The sequence below is a fragment of the Mobula birostris genome, chromosome 6 (assembly GCF_030028105.1).
Source record: "Mobula birostris isolate sMobBir1 chromosome 6, sMobBir1.hap1, whole genome shotgun sequence".
Lineage (NCBI taxonomy): Eukaryota > Metazoa > Chordata > Chondrichthyes > Myliobatiformes > Myliobatidae > Mobula > Mobula birostris.
The window spans coordinates 49,434,337-49,449,833 of NC_092375.1; the positions used below are offsets into that span (position 1 = coordinate 49,434,337).

At 41.1% G+C, this 15,497-nt stretch overlaps 1 protein-coding gene across 3 annotated transcripts in view; it reads right to left on the reverse strand.

Moving 5' to 3' along the window:
• The window catches only part of ddx3xa (DEAD-box helicase 3 X-linked a), a 63,845-nt gene that overhangs the window by 34,742 nt on the left and 13,606 nt on the right, over positions 1 to 15,497 (reverse strand). For all 3 annotated transcript variants that reach the window (XM_072260449.1, XM_072260452.1, XM_072260450.1), the window contains exon 3: positions 11,166 to 11,216. In XM_072260449.1, coding sequence (XP_072116550.1) covers positions 11,166 to 11,216 — 51 coding nt within the window. The remainder of the gene's footprint in view (positions 1 to 11,165; positions 11,217 to 15,497) is intronic.

Here is a 15,497-nt window from a genome sequence, read left to right on the forward strand (position 1 = left end):
AGTCCTATAAAACACTGGTTTGGAATAAATAGCATTCAGTTCTGGTTGCCTCATAATACAAAATATGTGGAAGTTATAGAGAAGCTGCATAGGAGATTTGGTGCAGAGGAAATTTACCAGGATGCTGCCTGGAATAAGGATAGGTTGAGGGAACTAGGGCTATTCACTCTGGAGTAAAAAATACAGGGAGTACTATAGGGAAGGTTAGATTGATCTTGCAGTGGGTTTAATGGTCAGCACAATATTGTGCGCTGAAGTGCCTGTACCGTGCTATGGTCTAGTTCAAGTTTGCAAAATGTCAGCTTTATTTCTTTAAATAGTGATTTTAAGAGAACGATTAGAAACTACAAAATAACTAATATTTTGGATTAAAGTAAAATTTTATTCTGTTAGGTCATTAAAATCTTATGTTGCTTCAAATTTCAATACACTATTCATTCCTCAGACTAAATTACTTATACTTTATTGTCGCCAAATAATTGGTACTAGAACGTACAGTCATCACAGCAATATTTGTTTCTGCGCTTCACACTCCCTGGATTACAAATATTAAATATTAAAGATATTAAAAATAGTTAAAATTGGTAAATATCAAAAATTTAAATTATAAATCATAAATAGAAAATAGAAAAATGCAAAGTAAGGTAGTGCAAAAAAACCAAGAGGCAGGTCCGGATATTTGGAGGGTACGGCCCAGATCAGTTTATAGATCCCAAATGCCTCAGGGATAAAGGAACTACAATACATTAACTGGCATGTTGCAACTAAATCCAGAGGTTACATTACAAAACACCTTTGGAAGAATAAAACCTTTAATTTGAAATAATTAATCCAAAAGGGAGCAAAAACATTCCAAAAAGTTGAAAAGCCTGTGGAGTTTGACACAGGGCCACAGAAGCAACGTCAGCATAGATTTCTCAAAAAAGTAGTTTGTTTCTGCCAAGAAATTGAGGGAGAATCAAATGCAAGGCAAGAGCCAAACTAAGTGATCATGATCACTACAAGCCTGGTTAAAAAGTATTAGGCTAGAATTATGAAATCAGTAGTTCAGGCAATACAGGGAATGACAGCAATTCAACTTTCGCATTCTGTACATGCACACAAACCAGTGGAGCCTCTTGTAGATAAAATACTGCCTTTTGCCAGTAATTTTAGCTGCATGCTTGAGGAAATTCAGAAAGGAAAGAATAGTACTAATGAGGAACTCACTGAATCCAGTCACAATTCTATATTTCTCAACCTATATAGTGACAAAGTCTATTTCAATGCAGATTGTTACTCCAAACTTGATAAAATTCATTCCACAAAGTTATCCAGGCACAAAAAGTGAAAACTTAGGTGAATGCGCAGCTTGATAAGCTAATCATCTGCTCAGGACAACTGTTTGGAAGGCAGGGCACATGTTTGTGAAAACAGTGTAGCTTTTGGTCACTCATGCCATTTGATGAATGTTGAAATTAGATTCTTGACTAAGTTAGCATGACTGCACCTTTAAACTGTACATGTGAGAAAAGGATATCTTTAAAGCATGCTATAATCAGGGCTTGTCAGTGACTTAATACTAAGGACACTTCAAATTGGAATCAAAAAAACTATTACGATGAAAAGAATAGCTTTTCCCCAGTAGGGCATCTTAAGTCAGAGTTCAGTGTTCAATCTTGCTAGCAAGGAAAATAGCAACAAGATAATCACTTGGAATTTTGGAAGTGCAAGGCTCCCCAAAAGGTGCAAGTATTTCTGTAGATTTCTAACAGAGAAAAACCTGCCTGAACAGACTATTACTGAATATCCCACAACATGGGCACTTGGCAAGTTTACATTCATCTAGAAGAAGCACACTATAAAGATTTTTAAGTACTAGTCGAGAGAAAACTACCATAAACAAGCTGCATTGGTCAATTGTGAAATATTCTAATCAATTGTTTTAGTATTCATACATGGCAAGGAACATGGCCCCAGCATGCAACTGCACGAACCGAAAGAACATACCTGCCACCTAGATCAATACAATATCTAAAACACCACTCCTCTCCCCTCCCCACACCCAACCATGCTTCCAACCTTTCCAATTCTACAGCAAGTCAAAACTTTATATTGAAAACTAGGGTATAACCTAGCACACAAATGCAGTTTTCGTACTAGGCAAACCTTAACTTCATTTAGTCTATACAGGTGAGCTGATCCACCAGAGATTGGAGGCTGTCTGCTGCTCAGGGATATTCATAATGCAGACTTTAAGCACACAAAACTTATTCAAATTACTGTCAGAGAACAGCTTAAATTACACTACTAAACATGCCCCCCCACTTACCCAGAAATGCAGTAGTTCAGCTAGCTCACATTAAATAAAGCTTTCACAAAATTGAAAGGATAATTATCTAGAGTCATGTGTAATGATAACATTAAGAAATAGGTTTTTAAACCAAATATTTATTATACTGAGGTGCAGAAACTGTAGTCATTTGAAAAATGATGTGACAATTGATTCAAAGCAGCATAACCAAGTTATCATTTCCCATTTAAAGCAGCCTTCTATCAACTCAGCTTCGGGTTTCATTAACAAAGTGTTTCACACCAATATTTCATATGCCAATACTTTTTCAATCTGGTCGCCTTGCAGTTCAGCCTACATTTTAATAATTTCCAAACCAATTGTCCTGACAAAGGGTCTCTGCCCAAAAAGTCGACCGTACCTCTTCCTAGAGATGCTGCCTGGCCTGCTGCATTCACCAGCAACTTTTGTGTGTGTTGCTTGGACACAAGTTCAGATTTGTCATCTGCAGGAAAAGTCAATCTGACAGCAGACCTAAAACATGCTCCTACAGATTTCTTAAAACCAGGAGCTGCATTTATGAGGAACACAAGATGGTCACTGATTTTTCATGGAGGACAAAATCACTCAAATCTGTTGCACCACAAAAATGCTGGTGGAACTTGGCGGGTCAGGAGTCCTGACGAAGGGTCTAGGCCTGAAACATCACCTGTTCACTCTTTTCCATAAATACTGCCTGTCCTGCTGAGATCCTCCAGCATTGTGTGGGTGTTGCTTGGAATTCCAGCATCTGTAGGTTTTCTCATCTTTGAGTACTGAAATTCTTTAACCTATTCAGACAATTTAACTACATGGACCAAGCAAGCTCATCTTTATCCATTAGAAAGTACAAATTCTTAAATCAGCTTTTCTAGGTGTAAATAATATTTTCAAACAAGTCTTCCTATTTACTTGTGATTGTTGTCCAAGTATAGAATAGGTGTTCAACTTTGAACCAGTTGAGAACAATGAATAAGCAGGATGCCTACAGTAAATTCAATGGCCAAAGGAAACCTGATGGTGGACCCCAATTTCACTTTGCACTCCAATCCATATTGGTAATGATCAGGTATTTAATTGGTACTCCTGCTCAGATCTTAATTGGCAAAGCTTGATAGCTTTATTAAGCCTTTTAAGCCTTAAATCAATGAAAGGATTAGTGTTCTTTACAGGAGTAATGCCAGCAAGTTACTTCTGAGCCAAATGCTCAATTTAACACAAAACATGAACCAAAATGAATGTGTATTTCAATACAATTAGATATGGAAAATTCAATGACACATTCTATTATCCAATTTAAGACTCCTAAAATACTTCGGTATGTAATGTGCACTTAAATTCATGTCATGAGGAAGATCATGGTACTGCCATATCTTGTTAGGCACACCTTAAATAATTTTAGTTGACAATTACAATTAGGTTGACAATTATGAGGAAAATATTACCTAAACTATGTGACAAGAAAAGTCAATGGTACTGCAAATAAAAGTATATTTGAAACAGGACTGTAAAGCACAACCATCAAGGTTGAAGTCAACTCAAGCCAAGCCAGTCGATAGATCAAAAATACAGTAATTGTTCAGTTGCCACATTCCATTTTGAGGAACTAACTACATGCAATTTCCATGGTAGCAGTACCAATCTGTATGAAATTGCAAGTAGTGTATTTAAGAAAACCAGCTGTACCTGCAGTTGCTACAATCTTAGTCTTACTAATTGACTTGTGTCACTCTTCCTAGTTCATTTTCCTACACCATACTCAATCTGCCAACTTCTTGCTCATTCAACCTGTCTTTTTCTATCAGTACATCTGGCTACAATAAACCTCATCCTTTCCATGACAATAGAATGAACAGCTGAGACCAGCACTGATCCCCACTTCTGAAGTTACCAATCCCAAAACCAGATTAACTTATCCAACTCAATTGGGCAATCCTTTATCTATACCAAAAATACAATCAATCAGTCTCCTACCCTTGTGTAGCAAACCTGTTACACCTCAAAACACTTCTAGAAACAGGCTTCTAGCACAAACTCTAGATTTTAAGTATTGAAGTCATAACTGCCTGAACAGTCTTGCAATTCACAAAAATGCCATCCTATTAATCATAAAATTGAATTTATAATTAAGTTTAGAAGCAATAATATTCAAAAAGTTCAAAGTAAATTGTTCATAGAGTACATATGTCACCATACAACTGAGATTAGATTTACTGAATATGCCCATAAGAAAACTAATAACCACAATAGAATCAATGGGACAATGAAGTTGAGTAAAGACATCCCATCTGGTTCAAGAGCCGATGGTTGACAGGCAATAACTGTTCCTGATCATGGTGGTGTATAGAATTATAATGTCAAGTGATATAGTTTCATGCCATCTTTTTCTAAATAGCAGTATCATGTTTGTATAATATCCTGATTATCAAGAATCCAGAAACCATGCTGGTAAATAAGCATTTCAGTAACCATTTCAAGACCCCAGGGTGTAAAGCATTGGTCTAAAGAACCTGTCAATCTTCAGCCTCAGGAAGGGGAACAATACTTTCTTTTGTAGAGATCACAGCCCCAGTGGTAAGGACCAAAGGTATGATTAAGGAAGGTGGAAGAGCACTTACAGAGCTGCTTTGAAACTAGACCATATTCAGGGATTTATCTTTGGAACAGAATTAATACAGTTGCCACCAACTCTAAGACCTACAACAACAAGTGTGCGCCTTCAAGGCCAGAAGACAAACCAGAAGATTGTCTGCTGAGGGCTAAATATGTGGCATTCAAGACCAGCAAGCCAGAACCCTATAAGTCTAGGTATAACCAACAAAGCCATCATGGGAGTGAAAAGGCAATTTGTGTGAAGTTAGAAACAATAATTGGGCACACAACTTTGAAAGAGAAAGTACACTGTGCAAATTCCTACAACATCTGACAACCCCGTGATCTGTCTGAGGGGATGTCAGACAATCAAGAGGGAGAACCCAGTGTCAGGCTCTGATAATGTAGCTGGCAGGGTACCAAGAACATTATGTCAACCAACTGACTGAAGTGTTCTAGGAGATCTTCAACCACCCACTACTGCAGAGGGTCTCACCTGCTTTAGAAGTGAAGCAAACATCCTGGTGTCAAAGAGCAGAATGAACTTGCTCGATAATTACCATCTGGTAGCACTAGTTTACTGTAATGAAGTGCTTTGAGAGAGAGGTATTGTCCTGAAAAAAAATCCTGCCTAAGAACTGGGACCCACTGCAATTTGCACCACCACAATAGGTCCACAGTAGATACAAGCTCACTGGCTCTTCACTTGGCCCTTGACCACCTGGATAGCAGAAACACCTATGCCAGGTTGCTACTCATCAATTACAGCTTGGCATTCATCTGACTAGGCACAACTCAAACACCTTCTGCAAATTTACCAGTGACACCACAGTTGTTGGCAAAAATCTCATAACGAGGACACATACAGAAGATAGATTGGCTGCTGTAGTGGATTAGTTCGTTATGATTTCTGGTATGTCAAAGCCTGCTGCAAATTTGACAGGATGCACCACAGCCTGGGATGGTGGCTCCAATGCACAAGATTCCAAATGGCTGCAGACTCATCCAGTAGTTACAGACTCATCCAGTAGTTACAGACTCATCCAGTAGCATCACAATGCTCCCCACCTTCAAGGACATATTCAAAATGTGGGACCTCAAGGATAAACAACATATCCATCATCAGTGCACCACAACATTGGGTCCTCAGCCCCTAATATACTCCCTGTACCCTCATGACCATAGTCAATCGCAGTCATAAACAAAGACCCCACCCAGAACATTCTTGTCTTCTACAAGGCAGGCAATACAAAAGCCTGAAAGCACATACCACCAGGCTCATGGACAGCTTTTTAATCTTACCATAGTAAGACAATTAAATGAATCTCCAGTACGATATGATGAGTCTTCGTCTCAATCTATCTTGTTATGGCCTATCCACACTGCAATTTGTAGCTATTACACCATTGCATTTTCACCTTCTTCATCAATCCACTGTGCAATAATCTGATCTATGCAAATAGTACTCAAGCATTTCACTATAATTCAGCCCATGAGCATAAGCCAATGCCATCAGGAGCTGAAGAGCCACATAATGTATTAGAACCATAGAAACTACAGCACAGAAACAGGCCCTTTGGCCCTTCTTGGCTGTGCCAAACCATTTTCTGCCTAGTCCCACTGACCTGCACACGGACCATATCCCTCCATACACCTCCCATCCATGTATCTGTCAAATTTATTTTTAAATGTTAAAAAAGAACCCACATTTACCACCTCGTCTAGCAGCTCATTCCATACTCCCACCACTCTGTGTGAAGAAGCCCCCCCTAATGTTCCCTTTAAACTTTTCCCCCCCTCACCCATAACCCATGTCCTCTGGATTTTTTCTCCCCTTGCCTCAGTGGAAAAAGCCTGCTTGCATTCACTCTATCTATACCCATCATAATTTTATATACCTCTATCAAATCTCCCCTCATTCTTCTACGCTCCAGGGAATAAAGTCCTAACCTATTCAACCGTTCTCTGTAACTGAGTTTCTCAAGTCCCGGCAACATCCTTGTAAACCTTCTCTGCACTCTTTCAACCTTATTTATATCCTTCCTGTAATTTGGTGACCAAAACTGAACACAATACTCCAGATTCGGCCTCACCAATGCCTTATACAACCTCATCATAACATTCCAGCTCTTATACTCGATACTTCGATTAATAAAGGCCAATGCACCAAAAGCACTCTTTACGACCCTCTCTACCTGTGACACCACTTTTAGGGAATTTTGTATCTGTATTCACAGATCCCTCTGTTCCACTGCACTCCTCAGTGCTTTACCATTAACCCTGTATGTTCTACCTTGGTTTGTCCTTCCAACGTGCAATACCTCACACTTGTCAGTATTAAACTCCATCTGCCATTTTTCAGCCCATTTTTCCAGATGGTCCAAGTCCCTCTGCAGGCTCTGAAAACCTTCCTCGCTGTCTACTACACCTCCAATCTTTGTATCATCAGCAAACTTGCTGATCCAATTTACCACATTATCATCCAGATCATTGATATAGATGACAAATAACAATGGACCCAGCACTGATCCCTGTGGCACACCACTAGTCACAGGCCTCCACTCAGAGAAGCAATTCTCTACCACCACTCTCTGGCTTCTTCCATCGAGCCAACATCTAATCCAATTTACCACCTCTCCATGTATACCTAGAGACTGAATTTTCCTAACTAACCTCTCATGCGGGACCTTGTCAAAGGCCTTACTGAAGTCCATGTAGACAATATCCACTGCCTTCCCTTCATCCACTTTCCTGGTAACCTCCTCGAAAAACTCCAACAGATTGGTCAAACATGACCTACCACGCACAAAGCCATGTTGACTCTCCCTAACAAGCCCGTCTATCCAAATGCTTGTAGATTTCGTCTCTTAATACTCCCTCCAATAACTTACCTACTACTGACGTTAAACTCACCGGTCTATAATTTCCCCAATTACTTTTCGATCCTTTTTTAAACAACAGAATACATGAGCCACTCTCCAATCCTCCGGCACTTCACCCATAGACAGCAACATTTTAAATATTTCTGCTAGGGCCCCCACAATTTCAACACTAGTCTCCTTCAAAGTCCAAGGGAACACCCTGTCAGGTCACGGGGATTTATCCACTTTAATTTTCCTCAAGACAGCAAGCACCTCCTCCCTTTCAATCTGTACAGTTTCCACGGTCTCACTACTTGATTCCCTCAATTCCATAGATTTCATGCCAGCTTCCTTAGTAAATACAGACGCAAAAAACCTATTTAAGATCTCCCCCATTTCCTTTGGTTCCGCACAAAGCCGACCACTCTGATCTTCAAGAGGACCAATTTTATCCTTTACAATCCTTTTGCTCTTAATATACTTGTAAAAGTTCTTTGAATTATCCTTCACTTTGACTGCCAAGGCAACCTCATGTCTTCTTTTAGCCCTCCTGATTTCTTTCTTAAGTATTTTCTTGCACTTCTTATAATCCTCAAGCACCTGATTTACCCCGTTTCCTATACATTTCATACAACTCCCTCTTCTTCTTTATCAGAGTTGCAATATCCCTTGAGAACCAAGGTTCCTTATTCCTATTCAATTTGCCTTTAATCCTGACAGGAACATACAAACTCTGCACTCTCAAAATTTCCCCTTTGAAGGCTTCCCACCTACCAATCACATCTTTGCCAGAGAACAACCTGTCCCAATCCACGCTTTTTAGATCCTTTCTCATTTCTTCAAATTTGGCCTTCTTCCAGTTCAGAACTTCAACCCTAGGACCTATTCTTGTCCATGATCAAATTGAAACTAATGGTGTTATGATCACTGGAACCAAAGTACTCCCCTACACAGACTTCTGTCACTTGCCCTAATTCGTTTCCTAACAGGAGATCCAATATTGCATCCCCTCTAGTTGGTCCCTCTATATATTGATTTAGAAAACTTTCCTGAACACATTTTACAAACTCTAAACCGTCTAGACCCCTAACAGTATGGGAGTCCCAATCAATGTATGGAAAATTAAAATCCCCTACCACCACAACTTTATGTTTCCTGCAGTTGCCTGCTATCTCTCTGCAGATTTACTCTTTCAAGTCTCGTTGACTATTGGGTGGTCTGTAATACAATCCCACTAATGTGGCCATACTTTTCCTGTCTCTCAGCTCCACCCACAAGGACTCAGTAGACAAGCACTCTAATCTGTCCTGCCTGAGCACTGCTGTAACATTTTCCCTAACAAGCAATGCTACTCCCCCACCTTTCATTCCTCTGCCTCGATCACACCTGAAACATTCGGAACCCCGGAATATTAAGCTGCCAGTCCTGCCCCTCCTGTAGCCAAGTTTCACTAATTGCTATAACGTCATAATTCCACATGTCAATCCACGCCCTCAACTCATCCGCCTTCCCCGCAATGCTCCTAGCATTGAAATATATACACCTCAGAAGATTTTTACCACCACTCACAACCTATCAGCGGATTTGAAACTTTCAACGTCATTTATTTTCACCCCAGCCACACTGTCAGCTCTGGCACTCTGGTTCCCATCCCCCTGCAAATCTAGTTTAAAGCCTCCCCAATAGCACTAACAAACCTCCCTGAAAGGATATTGGTCCCCCTGTGGTTCAAGTGTAACCCATCTCTCTTGTACAGGTCCCACCTGCCCCAGAAGAGGTCCCAATGATCCTGAAATCTTAAACCCTGTCCCCTACACCAGTTCCTCAGCCGCTTGTTCCTCCTCCAGAGCATCCTATTCCTACCCTCACTGGCACCTAGCACAGGTAGCAATCCTGAGATTACCACCCTCGAGGTCCTGCTTTCCAACTTCCTACCAAGCTCTCTATACTCACTGTCCAGGACCTCTTCACTCTTCCTTGCTATGTCATTGGTACCGATGTGCACCACGACATCTGGCTGATCACCCTCCCACTTCAGAATGTCATGCAATCGATCAGAGACAACCTTGACCCTGGCACCTGGGAGGCAACAAACCATCCTGGATTCTCTGTCACGACCACAGAACCTTCTATCTGCACCTCTAACTATTGAGTCCCCTATCACTACCGCTCTCCTCTTTTTCCCTCCTCCCTTCTGCACTGCAGAGCCAGACTCAGTGCCAGAGATCCGGCTACTGCCGCTAGTCCCAGGTAAGTCATCCCCCCCAACAGTATCCAATGCGGTATACTTGTTGTTGAGGTGAATGGCCACAGGGGAACCCTGCTCTGCCTGCCCTTTCCTCTTCACTCGCCTGACAGTGACCCAATTTCCTGTCCTCTGCTCCTTTGGCGTAACTACCTCCCTGTAGCTACTATCTATAATCTCCTCATTCTCCCGAATGATCCGCAGGTCATCCAGCTCCTGCTCCAGTTCCCTAACGCTGTTTGTCAGGAGCTGCAGCTGGATGCACTTCTTGCAGGTGTCGTCGTCAGGGACACCAGAGGGCTCCCTGACTTCCCACACCCTGCAAGAGAAGCATTCCAGCATCCTGCCTGGCATTCTCACTGCACTAAACAATCTGAACAAAAAACTTACCGGAACCTACCCTGGCCTCTGTCTGTTCTCACCGAAGCCTATTTGAGCCAAAGCCCTCCCACTCTGACTCAGTCCACTCCAACGATGGCCGCTGTATATGGTGGTCTGCTTTTTAAACCTTTGCGCGCTATGTCACGCGCCTGCGCTGTGCAGACCCTTCTCCCCAAGCAGTGTTTAAAAAAAAACGACTTTTTCTACCCGATTTCTTCACTCCTTCTCAGCTGCTTACTTCGACTGAAACAACAGCCTTTCCCCTCTGCCAGATTTCTGATGAACACTGCTTTTCAGCACTTCTGCAGTTTAGTACTCATCTTTGCTCTGTACCACTGCAGCAAAATTTTCATAACTTAATAATAAACCTGATTGGGTCAAAATTTCTGCAAACACTTAGATAAGAATTGGCACAGAAAGTGTGAGAAATGCACACAGCCAAGATATTCAAGTTGACTGCTAGCAAGCGAGACTGCAAGTGTCACATGAATATTAAAGAAATTAATGGAAGACAAAAAGATAAAGTATTAATTGAAACTAGAGCTTTATGAAAACAAAAAATGCCTTACAATCCAAAGCAACAAGCTCAAAAGCATTGCATGCAGAGTTTAAAACCCCATTAGACAAAATTTTGGATACAAATCTCAGAAGTGCACACACCCTTCTTCCCATCCAACACAGTTCCCTTAAATACCTGATCTCCAAATAACTGGGCTGCCATAAAATAATTTCATTTCATGAATCATTCAAGATTAGCTGAGAATGCCACACTTACCATTTTTGGATGCTTCTCTATTTCTTAGGTGTGGAGGAATATAACGACCTTCTAAAATAAAAGTACATACAACACTGAAAATATGTAACACAAGCAACTTATTGTTCATTTACAAAAATTCAATTGTCTTTTAAACAGTTCCTAATTCAAAAGATTAATTTTTCCATGCACCAGATCAACCTGTGCACATCCAAAAACAATATTCAGCATTTGAAAAGTTTCTCCAAGGTAAAATAGTTACTGTACAAGATCTAGAGAAAGGTAAATTCAAAAATTAAAACAGAACATTAGCAAAGGCATTTAGTTAGTCTCATACCAAAACAATTTAGATATGCATTTAAGCAGTTTCACCTTCCTTAATGGTTTAAGAAAATACAATTTAATATTGGATACGTTTACTATGGTTCAAGAATTTAAATACAATAACAGAATATTTTCATTCAGCAAAGTGTGTAACTTTGAGAATTTGCCAGTGGTGTTCTAATACCCTTCATGATGACAGAGGTCATGTTTCAGGAAGAGGACTATAAATGCCATAGCCAAGATGAATGTCTATAGGGTACAGCCTGGATTAGGGCAGTCAGATATCTGACATGCACAAACTCCTGAACTATTGTGTCACAGTCACCCAAGTATTCACTTCACCAAATTGAATAAAATTTTGGGTCAATTAGCATTAAATGTACAGGTTTCCCCCTGCCCCCTTCAGGAACAGCTGGAAAATTACAACCAATTTTTCCTGAGTTTTTCATAAAGTTATTTGTGCTATAAGATTGTGCATAATTTTCATCTACCTCAACTAAAAATGGATACAAACGTAATGCCTCTAGCACCTCTCTATTTAGCTCTTGCTTTAATGCTTTAGATGCCAAACAACATTTTACAAAATCTTTTTGAAGAATGATCTTATACCTCAAACTACACTCATACTCCAGGACCAGGTTTCTGCTCCTTGTAACTGAATAGCCTTTGTTTTTAAGGTCTTTGTTTTTGTCTTTATATACTTGTTTTATATTTAGCTATACTCAGTTTATATTTATCACAGGGAAGTACCATTTATCTTGAATGACAGCGTGGGAACTAGGTATTATGGTTTGAATTCACGTTAATTAACAATCACTTATTAGCTCTAATCCTTCACAGTTAATGTGCAATTTCCTCCTAGGTTGAAAAATTAACAAAAAACCTGTATGCACTCGTTTGCTTTTGGGGCAGGGGGAGAGAGAAGAACTTCCATTTTAGCATTAGTACAATATATTGATTGCCAGCAACCAACAGCAATGTTTTGCAAACAGCTAATATTGAAACATAGAAAATAGGTGGAGTAGGCCATTCAGCCCTTCGAGCCTACACCGCCATTTATTATAATCATGGTTGATCATCCAACTCAGAACCCTGCCCCAGCCTTCCCTCCATACCCCCTGATCCCCATAGCCACAAGGGCCATATCTAACTCCCTCTTAAATATAGCCAATGAACTGGCCTCAACTGTTTCCTGTGGCAGAGAATTCCACAGATTCACCACTCTCTGTGTGAAGAAGTTTTTCCTAATCTTGGTCCTAAAAGGCTTCCCCTTTATCCTCAAACTGTGACCCCTCGTTCTGGACTTCCCCAACATCGGGAACAATCTTCCTGCATCTAGCCTGTCCAATCCCTTTAGGATTTTATACGTTTCAATCAGATCCCCCCCTCAATCTTCTAAAATCCAACGAGCACAAGCCCAGTTCATCCAGTCTTTCTTCATATGAAAGTCCTGCCATCCCAGGAATCAATCTGGTGAACCTTCTTTGTACTCCCTCTATGGCAAGGATGTCTTTCCTCAGATTAGGGGACCAAAACTGCACACAATACTCCAGGTGTGGTCTCACCAAGGCCTTGTACAACTGCAGTAGTACCTCCCTGCTCCTGTACTCGAATCCTCTCGCTATAAATGCCAGCATACCATTCGCCTTTTTCACCGCCTGCTGTACCTGCATGCCCACTTTCAATGACTGGTGTATAATGACACCCAGGTCTCGTTGCACCTCCCCTTTCCCTAATCGGCCACCATTCAGATAATAACCTGTTTTCCTATTTTTGCCACCAAAATGGTTAACTTCACATTTATCCACATTAAATTGCATCTGCCATGAATTTGCCCACTCACCCAACCTATCCAAGTCACTCTGCATCCTCCTCACAGCTAACACTGCCACCCAGCTTCGTGTCATCCGCAAATTTGGAGATGCCGCATTTAATTCCCTCATCCAAGTCATTAATATATATTGTAAACAACTGGGGTCCCAGCACTGAGCCTTACGGTACCCCACTAGTCACTGCCTGCCATTCTGAAAAGGTCCCGTTTATTCCCACTCTCTGCTTCCTGTCTGCCAACTAATTCTCTCTCCACATCAATACCATACCCCCAATACCATGTGCTTTAAGTTTGCACACTAATCTCCTGTGTGGGACCTTGTCAAAAGCCTTTTGAAAATCCAAATATACCACATGCACTGGTCCTCCCCTATCCACTCTACTAGTTACATCCTCAAAAAATTCTATGAGATTCGTCAGACATGATTTTCCTTTCTCAAATCCATGCTGACTTTGTCCGATCATTTCACCGCTTTCCAAATGTGCTGTTATCACATCTTTGATAACTGACTCCAGCAGTTTCCCCACCACCGACATTAGGTTAACCGGTCTATAATTCCCCGGTTTCTTTCTCCCTCCTTTTTTAAAAAGTGGGGTTACATTAGCCACCCTCCAATCCTCAGGAACTAGTCCAGAATCTAAAGAGTTTTGAAAAATTATCACTAATGCATCCACTATTTCTTGGGCTACTTCCTTAAGCACTCTGGGATGCAGACCATCTGGCCCTGGGGATTTATCTGCCTTCAATCCCTTCAATTTACCTAACACCACTTCCCTACTAACATGTATTTCGCTCAGTTCCTCCATCTCACTGGACCCCCTGCCCCCTACTATTTCTGGAAGATTATTTATGTCCTCCTTAGTGAAGACAGAACCAAAGTAATTATTCAATTGGTCTGCCATGTCCTTGCTCCCCATAATCAATTCACCTGTTTCTGTCTGTAGGGGACCTACATTTGTCTTTACCAGTCTTTTCCTTTTTACATATCTATAAAAGCTTTTACAGTCAGTTTTTATGTTCCCTGCCAGTTTTCTCTCAATCTTTTTTCCCCTTCCTAATTAAGCCCTTTGTCCTCCTCTGCTGAACTCTGAATTTCTCCCAGTCCTCAGGTGAGCCACTTTTTCTGGCTAATTTGTATGCTTCTTCTTTGGAATTGATACTATCCCTAATTTCACTTGTCAGCCACGGGTGCACTACCTTCCTTGATTTATTCTTTTGCCAAACTGGGATGAACAATTGCTGTAGTTCATCCATGCAATCTTTAAATGCTTGCCATTGCATATCCACCATCAACCCTTTAAGTGTCATTTGCCAGTCTATCTTAGCTAATTCACATCTCATACCTTCAAAGTTACCCCTATTTAAGTTCAGAACCTTTGCTTCCGAATTAACTATGTCACTCTCCATCTTAATGAAGAATTCCACCATATTATGGTCACTCTTACCCAAGGGGCCTCTCACGACAAGATTGCTAATTAACCCTTCCTCATTGCTCAAAACCCAGTCCAGAATAGCCTGCTCTCTAGTTGGTTCCTCCACATGTTGGTTCAAAAAAACCATCCTGCATACATTCCAAGAAATCCTCTTCCTCAGCACCTTTACAAATTTGGTTCACCCAATCTACATGTAGATTGAAGTCACCCATTATAACTGCTGTTCCTTTATTGCACACATTTCTAATTTCCTGTTTAATACCATCTCCGACCTCACTACTACTGTTAGGTGGCCTGTACACAACTCCCACCAGCGTTTTCTGCCCCTTAGTGTTACGCAGCTCTACCCATATCGATTCCACATCCTCCCGGCTTATGTCCTTCCTTTCTATTGCGTTAATCTCCTCTTTAACCAGTCACGCCACCCCACCTCCTTTTCTTTCATGTCTATTCCTCCTACGTGTCTACTAGATACTCTCCCAGACAGGTCTCCCTCTCTTCTCACTACTACTGTTGGGCAGGAGGTGCAGAAGCCTTCGGTCCCTCACTGCCAAATTCAGAAGCCACTTACTGCCTGCCCCTCCAGCACTTTGGGCATCACCTGAAACCATTGGGATCCTGGTCAGGAGTCACTTCCCCAGATCCACAGCTTTGGACTCACTTTTTGGGACTCAGCAGTTATAAGTTCCATGGCATTTGTTTACTACCCGCCCCCCCCCCCCCAGCACAATTTAACCAAGGCCAAGGGCGAAGAATGAGTCGGTG